The sequence below is a fragment of the Alosa sapidissima genome, chromosome 8, assembly GCF_018492685.1.
Source record: "Alosa sapidissima isolate fAloSap1 chromosome 8, fAloSap1.pri, whole genome shotgun sequence".
Classification (NCBI taxonomy): domain Eukaryota; kingdom Metazoa; phylum Chordata; class Actinopteri; order Clupeiformes; family Clupeidae; genus Alosa; species Alosa sapidissima.
Window position 1 is genome coordinate 18,206,214 of NC_055964.1, and position 12,371 is coordinate 18,218,584.

General features: G+C 44.4%; 1 protein-coding gene across 2 annotated transcripts; it reads left to right on the plus strand.

The window, feature by feature from the left end:
- Nucleotides 1-202: 202 nt before the first annotated feature.
- On the plus strand, nt 203-11,092 carry rnf34a (ring finger protein 34a). Of its 2 annotated transcripts, XM_042102018.1 has the most exons (8): nt 203-426; nt 1,600-1,818; nt 3,726-4,160; nt 4,845-4,907; nt 6,434-6,635; nt 6,967-6,996; nt 7,523-7,564; nt 9,029-11,092. In XM_042102018.1, the coding sequence occupies exons 1-8, from the start codon at nt 421-423 to the stop codon at nt 9,211-9,213; spliced, it is 1,182 nt and encodes a 393-aa protein (XP_041957952.1). In that variant the 5' UTR covers nt 203-420; the 3' UTR covers nt 9,214-11,092. The 2 variants fall into 2 exon arrangements, with proteins under 2 accessions (XP_041957952.1, XP_041957953.1); XM_042102019.1 differs by lacking the exon at nt 7,523-7,564 and having other exon boundaries at nt 204-426.
- Nucleotides 11,093-12,371: the final 1,279 nt, after the last annotated feature.

Sequence of the window (12,371 nt, forward strand, 5' to 3'; positions counted from 1 at the left end):
TCAACTCCTCTGTTAGAGTTATAGAACTGCATCATGACAGTGAAATGGGGTAGACTACTGGTGCAGTTTTTCAAGTTTCAGAATAGCCATCGATGATGTGGGATTTACAGTACCACGCACTGTATAATACATTCTGATGAAGGCAGCAGAACATTCGCAATGCAATCTGATAACACTCTTTTCTCCGCAAAACTGAACGTGAAGACCATTGGTCACCTAAACATAGTGGCACTCCAGGGGTTGATGTGATTGGGTAAACGCGCATCCATAATGTTTTGTTAACATCACTGCTACAGTGAGAAGCTCCGAGGAAGACGTAACGCTAGCTCGGTTGACGTAGTGGTGGTGGCCCGTGGTGCTCTTGCAATGATCACCACATCTATTTATCTTGGTGATTACAACTAGCCACTGGGAGTTGATATGAAGGTAGATATGCATTTTAACATATGCCTACTTGTGGTTCAAACACGACTTATGTGCTTCCTTTGGTTATGTTCCATACAGAGTTAGCTTGTCCAGCTAGCCTATTAGCCTGTCTTTGACTAACCCACTGTTGTTTTCCTAGTAATTTAGCTGTTGTATACCATTATTGTATCGCTGTTGTGCTTTCATGAACGACGTCGCAAGAGATGCATTCAAAATATTAGTTTATTGACATGGTTATGTGGCGCCTTTGGTCTGAACGATTAGGTCAGAAGTGTATGATTCACTGCATTGCTTTAACAGTGATGCTCTGCTAGTTTTAAATGGCTAATGTTGGTTGGTGGCTGTACAAGCATGAGCATCATTGGGAGATCATGCAGTTATTTAACTGACAATCACATTCGCTTCAACGTTTAGTTAATTAATGTCAGAAGATCCTGGTCAGTGTGTCATTGTTCAGATTATTCCTAAGCAGTCAAGACCTAAAAGCATGGGAGGTAACAGGTAGATGCACTAGTCATTGGTGGAGCCAATACATTTTAATTTCATACGTTTGGAGAGCTTTGTATCGATCGCCCTCCTTAATGTACCGTAATGTTATTCCACAAACTCAGCCGTCAAACCAGGCAGCCATCGCTTTTTTCTTAGCCCACTCCATGGCTTCTGTCAATTGGACCGCAATGATCGCTCGTAATAGCTCAGCACAATCCCTCTCTCTCGTAGTGACTCTCCCTCTCAGCTCTAATAAGATGAACGCAGTCAATGAGAGAATCTATTTCTGGGCTGACAACACAGGCTTTTCCGAGTACTCCTAAACCAAACACATGATGTAGCTTTGATTTACGAAATGCATGTTTTGGAGCCATGATGTAGGGTGATGTCGTCTGGGGTAGATTGAAGCCTGTGATGTAATGTGGAAAGAAAATTACCTGGTAATTGTAGACTGCATGAGCGGCCACAGCTAGTGAAGGGGTGCTCTTTGGATGCACCTAGCTGTATGTGTGAATGATTCAATAGTTGGATCCTGGATGTATTGTATTGTCATAGATTGTATGTGCTTGGTTTAAATTGTAGGCTATGTGTATGTTTGTGTGTATGTTGTGAATGGTAGTTTAATGTGCACAATCATGTATGTTAGGCTATGTATATGCATAATGTGGGTTCTTCTTGTGCCAGGCGGGGGCCTCATCCATGTGGGCATCATGCTGTGGTCTGTTGAATGAGGTGATGGGCACAGGTGCGGTCCGCGGGCAGCAGACGGGCTTCGGGACTGGTGCTGGGCCCTTCCGCTTTGCTCCTAGTGCCGGATACTCCACATATCCCCCTACCAGCTCAGGGAGCCCCAGCCTGGTATGCAAGGCCTGCGGGCAGGCTTTCTCCGTCTTCAGAAGGAAGGTGAGAGACTGAGGGATGACTGGAAGATGGTTGCCACATTCATTGGAGGAGTGGCGAGTGGCAACATGCAACAGGTTCACAGAGCATAGGAGTGCCATAGTAGAGCTCCCATATTAGAGAGCTTCAGAAATTAAAAGGCCTGCTGATTTATTTATTTATTTATTTTATTTATTTATTTATTTTTGCTCCAACAGTGTACTGAGTCAGCTTATTTTGGCGCGTATGCTGACTGTGTGACATGTAGTACCATTCTGACTGAACTGGTTGAGCACAGCATTAGTATTGCCAATACCAAGTTCAGTTTTCAAGGACCACAAACACAAAAAGGTCATTGTGCATTGAGACAGTGTCTAGAAAATTATGTAATGCTAATGTACCACCTGTTTCAACAGTTGTGGCAATTTAAAAAAAGGCACAAGATTGACCCATAATGCCTTGAGGGACATCTGATACGTGTAGTTAATGTCAATGAGGTCTAATATTTTGGTGAGATGGAGGAGGCCTGGAGGCGAGGTGACAGTCCTTTATGGGTCACGCATGTGCTTGATTAAATGAAGATGTAAACATAGGCTATCCCGTAGAGATAAGAGAATAGAAAGGTGAACTTCAAATACATAGTAAGGTAAGCCACAGCCACACACAAACACACACACACACACAGCCACTCACTCTCAGACTTTTTCAGTGTCCCCCCAATGTTCATAGGTATCGTTGGGTCAGTAGTGTTCTGATGAGTAATCCCCTGTGTCCCTCTGACTTCCAGGGCAAAAAAGACTAAATACAGATGGTTACATCACTCTTGTGTAGGGAGCCAGGGAGAGAGAGAAAGAGAGAGAGAGAAAATGAAGGAGGGGGTGAGAGATACGGAGAGCTGCGAGAGTGATGGAGCAGAACACTTGACAGAGAAGTAGGATGGGGAACAGCAGGGAGGGAGCAGAGAAAGCCATGAAAGAAACTCAGGGGAAAAAGGGGAGGGGGGGCTGTTTAGACAAAGTGCTCTTGCTTCCTCTTGACCTTCAAGCCAGGCCAAAGCCATGTCATGTGACCTCAGAGACCCGTACTGATTGGTGGTGATCACAAAGGCCTGGGTGGCAGGGGAGCTGTATTTCTTGTTTTCAGTTTTGTGGAAAAAGGCTGTAAAGAATGCCCCAGTCATTCCTCTCAATAACTCTGCAGGATGCCTGATGAAGTGGGCTTCGGTGGAAATTTATTTGAGAAAACTTTCAGGGGTTATCAGGCTTCTGTTCACCCCTTTTATCTTCCGTTGAAAGATAAAATAAAAGAGATTAGTCTTTTTGTGCAAGCAGCGCTTCACTCAACCCTCCTTGCCAGCCATAGGGATGTAAAATTGCAGAAAAATTACGTATTCTGTTGGAAGCCCAAATGTCAGTGACAAGTTTGAACTGCCTTATAGGTGCAAAGTATGAAAGCTGATTCATTTCAGCGTACTTGCACAGTTTGTCTGATATGGCTCTTATTTTAAATAATCTCTTCCTGTCTTAATCTCTCTGCCATGTTTTACCTTCCCTTCCTCTTCCTACCCCTCTCTTAATACTCAATCATTGCTTCTCATTGTAATTTTGTTTTACTTTCTTCCTAAATTCTTGCTGTTTTTCTACCCTGACTTTCTCATTTTGTCTCGCCATGCCTCCCTTGCTTATTCATTCTCTTGTGTTATTCTCTCTTTCCCCCACTCTGTCTTTCGTTCTCTGTCCCTTTTGTCCTCCTTTCTCTGTCCTCTCTCTCTCCTTCTCTCTTTCCCTTTACACTCCCTTTATTTCTGTTCCTCTTTTTTTCTTTCTCTGCCCGTTTGTCCTCCTGTCTCTGTCTCAATTTCCCTTTTTTTTTCTTCTTCCTTCTCGGCCTCCCCCCTCCTCTCTCTCTCTCGCCCCTTTCCTCCCCTCCAGTACATGTGCTGCGACTGCAAGAAGAGCTTCTGCTCGCTGTGCTCGGTGCTGCAGGACAACCTGCGGCGGTGCGCCACCTGCGACCTGCTCCGGGCCACTGCCTTCCAGCGGCCGCTGCTCATGCGGCTGCGCGTCAAGGACCTGCGTCAGTACCTGCTGCTGCGCAACATCCCCACCGACACCTGCCGCGAGAAGGAGGATTTGGTGGACCTGGTGCTGTGCCACCAGGGCGCCGAGAGCGACGTCGAGGAGGAGGACGAGGAGCCCGACACGCCCACGCTGCAGTCGCGGCCGCTCTACGACCCGCCGCTGCCGCCACCGCCACCCTCGGTCCTGGAGCCCCCCGCATCCACCTCCTCCCCCCAGATCTCCCCCGTTGCCACGTCTCAGGGAGAAGCCATCAGCAGGAGCAACAGCTCAGGGTCCACCAATCAGGTGCGAGGTGCTGGGCAGTTCCCCTCTTGTCTTGACATCCAATTGGCCTGTTGTGCTGACGTTCCTATATGTCTATGTAGACATTCTACCTCGTACGCCCCACCTTTTTATTCCTGCTCCTTTGGCACTCCCTCTCTCTTTCTCTTGCTCTGCTTTGTTGCTTAGTTACTCTTTACCTTTTTTTTGCACTCTCTCTCTCTCTTACCTTACTTAACAGTATAGTTTACTTTATAACAATAAATCACACAAGTAAAATAGCTTGATGGCTTAATTATGGGAGTTTTTAAGGGTTATTTAGATACATTTCCCGGCATACATTTCCCTTCTTGAGAGACTGTAGTGAAGGGGCCACCTGTTTGAACCTTGAAGAGCTTCCCTGTCCCTGAGCTATCATAACTGAGGCAGGGCTCTTGTGTTGAATGGAAGGAGGAGGCCAAGTTTGTCAATGGCCCTCAACAGGGAGCGTGTAATCTGCAGCTAAGCTGCTCTAATAGGCTTGGCCTCAGCGGCTGAGAAACTCATTTCCACCCCTGCTACAGTCATGAATCATATCTGATTGTGTGTGTGTGTGTGTGTGTGTGTGTGTGTGTGTGTGTGTGTGTATGTATATATATATATGTATATATATGTGTGTGTGTGTGTGTGTGTGTGTGTGTTTGTTTGTGTGTGTGTTCCACCCTACAGGACATAGGAGATGCCACCTCCCTGTCTCTCCTTAACCTGGAGCCTAGTGACCACACCCCTGAGGTGAGTCATCATGGTACCCTTCTAAGAATACCTCAGTGCTAAAAGAGAACCACTGCCATGGTACACTGTGGACTCCTGGGTAATTGGCTTCTCTCTCCCACCTGAGTTGACTGAAGGAAATGAGGTGTGGGTTATTTTCTTCTGTATGAAAACCCATGCGTATATGTACACAGAGCACACACACACACACACACACACACACACACACACACACACACACAAGCAATAGCATAAAACACAAACTACTTTTATTCAAAATGATTCATAGTACTATTACATATAACTAACACATCAATAACAAGGCATGCTCCTGAGATGTAAACCACATTACAATATTTCAAGTACTTTACTGAAAGTGGCTACTTTTAATATAAATAATTACAGTGTATGAATCACTCTACTTTCTCTTGATCACTGATTACGTATAGAATGAGTAGAGTCCTGACCTGGCTTTGTACATTGTTTATCACATGGTTAATTCACTGCTAATTATATTTATTACCCAGTTCCACCATCAGGGTACTTTTAACATAACATGGAATCAATAAGCTCAGCATTTCCAAATGAGCTAAGGAACTGGCAGTGATGTATAGTCAACGTTAAAAATATAGACTCCCTTTGTTTTGTTTTAGCCATTGGGGCTTACAAATTCACAAAGGAACCAGGAATAATAGCAATATAGCCAGTACTATATCCATGAACTTTGAACTCCATGCATCTATACCTGTTACAACCACCTGGCTCGTTCTGGGTGATTTAACATAGGGAGACCACACATGGATAAAGAGTTAACAAAAAAGATGTATTTATTAAAATAAATAGGTATGAAAATATAAAGTGCAGTCAGTATTAGTGGGATGGTAAGAAAACAAAGGTGTGGTGTAAATCAGATAAATGTGCAAAATCAAAACAAAAGACCAATGCGACGCATGCTGCAATGGAGAGAGAGAACCTTGAACTCCAGCCAGGTGGACTCTTTTATAGTACAGGTGCCCTAATCAGGTGATCAGCAGCACCTGTACCATGACTCCGGCCTGCAACACAGAAATAGACAAAGACACGCAAGCAGAGACCGGCAGGGTCGTAACAATACCATATAGCCAAAGATCCTCCGCTTTAACCCTCTGGTATATCTATACACTAGGTAGCCAGCTCTGTGTGCATTCGTTTTAGTAATCGATAATTTGATGCAATAAAAAAGTGTATATATTTAGTCTTAAGTGCTGTGGCACTCTGCTTTCGAAATTCAATTACTTAGACTCCATTATTCTCAATACAACCCCGCACACCAGCGTCAAACTCTGCCACCACCTCCGCTGGTGTGAGGAGTTGTATTAAGAAAACAGTGTTGTGTCAGTAATCGAATGTTGAAAACGGAGTGCGCCCACTCACATCGGCGCGGGGGTCCACAGTGCTTTAGGTTATTCTTCCAGCAGATCCTTTTTCAAAAGAGCTTTTTCTTAAAGTGTGCCATGTGTTGCGGTCGAATCCGCTCACTCGGGTGTGTTTCTCTCTGGGGTGGCCAGGTGAGTCCGCAGACACGCCGGCGTGCGCGGGCCTCCCTCTCGGACCTGTCCTCGCTGGAGGACGTGGAGCGGCTGTCGGTGAGGCAGCTGAAGGAGATCCTGGTGCGCAACTTTGTCAGCTTCTCGGGCTGCTGCGAGAAGTGGGAGCTGGTGGAGCGCGTCCGCCGGCTGTACCGCGAGAACGAGGAGAACCGCAAGTCCAGTAAGCATCAAGCATCTGCAGTCATGAATCAATTGTGCGTGTGTGTGTGTGTGTGTTCTACCCCACAGGACATATACACGTTTGGAAACACACACACACACACACAAAAGGAGGCACATGCACATCATGCAAACACAGCAGTAGCATGTAGGACGGTGCCTATAACAGGGACATAACAGGGACTGTGACTGTAAAAGCTTAGTTAATCAAAAGTAGCTCAGTCAGTGAACACTACATTGCTAACATACACCACATTCAGAGATGCATGCATAAATGCTTCCCATTCAGCATAATTGTTTCACTTAATCGTGCCTTCTTTGTCTGCTTGCAGTGGAAAATGTGAACAGTGCCATCACTGCCGGTAAGATGACTCTTATTTGCTTTTCACACTTCAAAACCTCTGAGAATAAGGATAGATTTGTTTTGTCAAGCATAAAAGTGTAAAAGATTGTTGTTGTTGTTGTTGATGTTTTTAACTAGGCCCAAGGTTCTTTTACCATATAGCACCCACTGCAGTGTATAATTCAGTGCTTCCAATACTGTTAGTCTTTCCTTTTGTCATGGAACTCTACTGGACTATTTCTAGAAAGCCCATAGGTCTTAGGAAAACATGTTTGCCTTGGTAGATCAGAAAGCAGCTCTCTGTCTTTGTCAGTCATGTGGTCATAGTTCTTTATTTTAGAACTTTTAATTAAATTTTAATTGCATTTAGTGCTTCCTGAAGTAATCCTATTCCCAAAGGGTGTCACTTTGAGTGAACTGCAGATGTTTTGTTATGTATTTGTGGTCATGGTTAGACACTGTGTTGTAAACATGTGCCTTGGCAGTTCACTCAAAGTTTGATGTGCTAGTGTCTAATAGCTTGTGTTTTGCTCCTCCCGACAAAGTGGTTGCCTACCCCCCGCCAATCTGCAATGGTGGAATCGGAGGTAAGGTTGTTGGGTATTACCTTGACCCTCCCACCCCTGCTCTTGTGTCCATACCTACCAATGACGCAATTGCTATTTATGATGTCATCTCACTCCTATTTGCTCACCGTCCTCCTGCATGGACCACAGTCATTTGTGGCATTCGAGGCATGACCCCCTCTCACAAGTGATGCATGCTGGGAGACATAGTCCTAAGGCTGAGCTCACCTTCTCCGCCATGTATACCTTATGGAGTCCCAGGTCCTACATTTCCCATGACACACGTCTGTAGAGTTTTGAGTGTCTCAGTGCTTGGGCCTCATCATTCTTCTTCCTGTCTCACACCCCCTTCCTCCCCTTTCCATTATCCTGCATTTTCCCAGTTCAGCCTCATCTACTGGGGGTTGCCATGGCGATGGCGCCTCAGCCACCATCCCCTCATGTATAGCGACGCTAGTGACATAAACTCTTCCAGCCGAGAGCTTGTATGGACGCACCTTTCTGGGGTATTAAGTCTCAGGCCACATCTAAACTCGTAGGTCTCTCTTGAAAGTAATCTTTGTGTTTTGCCCATTGGTATAAAAATAATTGGCAAGGTTTTTTTTTCTTCTTTTTTTGGAAAATAGACAAAAGAGCAGAACATTTCAGTCACAAATCTTGTCAGTGTTTTTTTCTCTGGTGTTACCGTGGAAACTGGCAAAATGAGTGAAGTGAGAGTTTTGGCCTCAGCATCTGGTTGTGTGTTTAGCCTCAGCTGGTCACCTCTGACCAGTCTCCAGGGAGCATCAGGCACTTGGAATGACTGCTGCTCCTCCAATTATCCAATTATCTCATGTAGCACAACTGGCGCCATGTGATTGCACACAAATTGGGATTACGGAATGCAGTCATTCACAGAAGCAGTCGCAAGCATTCGACTGCGGATTGTACATTGTTTGGGAGATTTGGGCATGAAATGCAAAATCAGTTGCATGTGTTAGACTGGAGGCTATCTTTTTTGGCCGTGTGGACACTAACAGGCGAAAAGATAGCCATGTTTTGAATAGGGTTTTGTGTCAGTGTTGAAGTGATAACACAGTCATTGTGTCTACTTGTTTGCTGGAGGTTTCTGAAAGCCCCTCCACCCACATTTAATAGACCAGCAAGTGATATGAGATGGGCCAATGGCAGTAGCAAATGTGTTAGTGTGCAATGTATACAAACTGGAGTCAAAGTGTTTTTATTATCATGAAAGAATGGCAATAAAAACAAACAAACAATTATCTGTGGTGTACATGAAATTCCATAATTAATTTGAAGTTCAATAATTCATTTTAGTTGGTCTTTGTGAAATGTGAGTTCAGTTGAACTCCAAGAGTACGGTATTACGAGGGAGAAAAACAGAACATATGGGAGTGTGGGAGAAATGGATTTTTCGGGTATGCAATCATCATGACCTCTGCGCAACATAATGTCTCTTTCTCTCTCTGTCTTTCGCTCTCTCAGATGCTGTGCAATCTCAGCTGGTCACTGATGAGAACCTGTGCCGGATCTGCATGGACGCTGTGATCGACTGCGTCCTCTTGGAGTGCGGACACATGGTCACCTGCACCAAATGCGGCAAGCGCATGAGCGAGTGCCCGATCTGCAGGCAGTACGTGGTGCGGGCCGTGCACGTCTTCAAGTCCTAACCCACCCTGCATCGGACCCAAGCATTCCTAGGGGGGGAAAACAACATTAATGACGACAACAACAACAATACACTGAACGCACAAACTAAAAAAAACAATCGCACTCGGCACAACCATTACATGCACACATAATTAAACATGTACCATCCAACGTCCACCGGCAGGTTTAAACTCCTGAAGCTTCAGACCCTCCTGTGGCCCTGGTGGTGAGCCTGTGGAAAGGACCTCATCTGTCACGTGCTGAAGTGTCATTTTTCTTCCAAAACCAAGAGGTTCTAGCCAGAGACTGAGAAGCGCCTGTCTCTCAGAAATGGCCGCGAGACTAAGGTTTGCAGTTTGCAGTGGTGTGGCAATGTCTTTGACATTGTCCTCTGTGGGCTCTAGGCAAACGTTCAGAAGAAGGGAAGAGCTTACCTGCTCCAGGGGGGAGGTGTGTGCGTTTTTATAGGTGGCCTCGCATGTGTAACACTGTGTTAACTCTGCTAACGTTGGGGCTAGTCGTGAAACGTCTCTTACTCTGTTGTGTTTGTCCATGAAACAGCGGGCATGCAACACGTAACATGATTCAGGGACACCTGTTGGTTTCAAGGATATTCATGCCCCATGTATGTGAATTTAGGTTCTCTCTTTGGTTTCAGACTCCTATGTTGTGTTTGTTTGTTTTTCTGTTTTCAGTTCATCCATTTCATGGCAGTCTGAGTTTAAATGCGCTGGCAGAAGAGATGTTGACATTGCTATTGATCCAGACGTTGTGTAGCCTGTTGAATGGCCGCAGTCTGGTTTGTGGTTGTGTGGAAGGGATGGACCAGGGAACATTCTGGAACATTTTTGGGAGAGGGATCGTTTTTAGCGACGGCATGGGTGAAGTCTATTTGTGACGGGATTTCGTGCCAAATCTCTGTGTGGTAGTGCCATTGGTGGTTTGTGTGTGTGTGTGTGTCTGTGTCTGTGTGTGCGCAGTCATCACACACCATTCTTGTCCAGCATGTGTCCCAGCAGCAGTCATTGAGCCATCTTCTCCTTGTTGTCCCTGTCTGAATGCTGGTGCTAGATCCCAGACATGCTGCCTCAGTGGCTGCAACACGGATACCGTTTCTCATCAGAGCTCTTACTGGACTCCGTGTGTAGCCAATCAGAATGCATTGTTGTTTATTTCTGTGCTGAGCCAGACTTGACCTGGCAGGACTTTTTTTTTTTTTTTTTTGGACAGCATCTTCATGTGTTCATGGGGTTATTCACTCCTGGGTCCAGCTCATGAAGGCTCAACACTCAACAAGATATTCCAGATGTCGTATCTGAAACATGATGCTCTTGGAGGAGGGAAGCTTTAATGGACACAAAAGCCCCTCTCAAATGGCTTGTCACCATCTCTGCTGTAGACTGTAGTAAGGTGAGACGATCTTATGCCAGATCAGTATCCCAGTCCAATGTCATTATTGTCGTGATCCAGTTAATACAGTCTCTCCGCAGGGTGTAACTAGACATCATGTTATTCCAGGGATAGTCATACACTACAGTCCTGATATTGGTGTCTCTGAACTTTTTTTTTTTTTTTAAATAGAAGACCTAGAGCCTAGAGCCTAGACCAAGAGATTGCCTGTTTTTTATGCATAGTCTATCTTTCTGATGCCAGCGTATCTGGGGGGACAGGTGGATGAGAATTTGTTCTCCCAGGATTAAAAAAAAAAAATGTAAGAGGGGTCGCCCACAACCATTACATGTCACATGGAATGAAAATAGCGCATTAGCCTGTGCGGAGTCAGGCGAGTGTCATGTGATCAGTGTAACACTGACTCAGAGGTGGTGACACTTGTTTTGGGCATTTGATGAAGCCCTGTCCTCACATGCCCCATCCTATGCCATTCACTCAGAATATGCAGCAGGGGCCTCATTACAGAAAAATATCCTAACTGCTTGTCCTATCTTAACTTAAGTTTCAAAGATAGGAAAAATCCTATCTTCCTATTACAGAAGCAGTTCCTAAACTCATGGCTGTGTCCTATCTTATCTCAGACCTCCTATCTTATCTTAACTTAAGAAATCCTAACCATAACTGTCAGTTAGATTTTTAAATCGGCAATCGTCCTGTCATGCCTGTTTCTATGATTAGAATGTATACAACACTGCCTGTATCTATGAGAATGTATCTATTAGAATGTCAGGTTGCAAAGATGGTGTTCTAAAGACAGTTGTTTGCTCAAGATGAACAAACCATAATATCAGAGAGAAATAGGTCTAGGTTAGGCCTATGTAGGAAGAAAGAGAGTGTGTCAATATTGATTCATTGGATGAACAGGATAAAAAAATGGAAAAACAAAAAACATATTTATAATAATACATACCAGTAATAGTCTAATATTCTGTTATAATTATTAATATTTAATTGTTATAAATATTATAATTGTTTTAAAACACATAGCTTATAGGCTACATTTTTAAGTTTTCACTTAATTAACTTATTTAGTGAAATATGCTTTATGGTGTCCCTAACAGCCATGTCCATCATCTTGTCATAGGCTAGGCAACCACTCTCACAAGACTGTTGCAGTCAGTTTTGGCAGTTATTTTGCATTTAGGACAGGGTATGTGCCATCCTAAGTTAAGATTCATAAGTTAGGAAATTCTTGAGTTAGGATGGTTCTGTAATGGCCAAATTCCTATCTTAAGTTAAGATAGGCCTTTTTCCTAAATGCAGTTAGGAAACATGCTTCTGTAATACCAAAAATCCTAAATGCCATCCTAAACTGAGATAAGATAGGATTTCAGAGTTAGGAAGTTTCTGTAATGAGGCCCCTGAGCTCCTTGGTTCTTTGGCCCCAGTCAGTTCCCTTCAGGGAGGGAAGTCATTGTAGTTCTCTTGCTTCTCCATTATGTCCCAGCGCGGCCATTTTGCTGAAGAGGGTTATCAATAGGGAGAAGAGAAAGAGAAAGACACCACGTGTGAGCGTGTCTCTCGGAAACAATTTTTTTTGGTGTTGTTAATCCACCAAGCAGCCAATCGTAATGGTCGGTTCTTCTCTGTATTGCACGATCATGGCAAGCAAGCATGAGACGTTATGTAGCATTTTTTTTAGGGTTTTTTGTGAATGGCTTTTCAAATGTTTGTCTTCATCTCTTCGCAACATTCTCCCCACCCCATCAAGCCAGGGCAGCAATAT

Bases quoted from the DNA above. Each gene is read 5' to 3' on its own strand.
- rnf34a (XM_042102018.1), top strand. The intron at 1,819-3,725 runs GTGAGAGACTGA...CCTCCCCTCCAG, and splicing joins TCTCCGTCTTCAGAAGGAAG to TACATGTGCTGCGACTGCAA. The intron at 7,565-9,028 runs GTAAGGTTGTTG...TCGCTCTCTCAG, and splicing joins CTGCAATGGTGGAATCGGAG to ATGCTGTGCAATCTCAGCTG.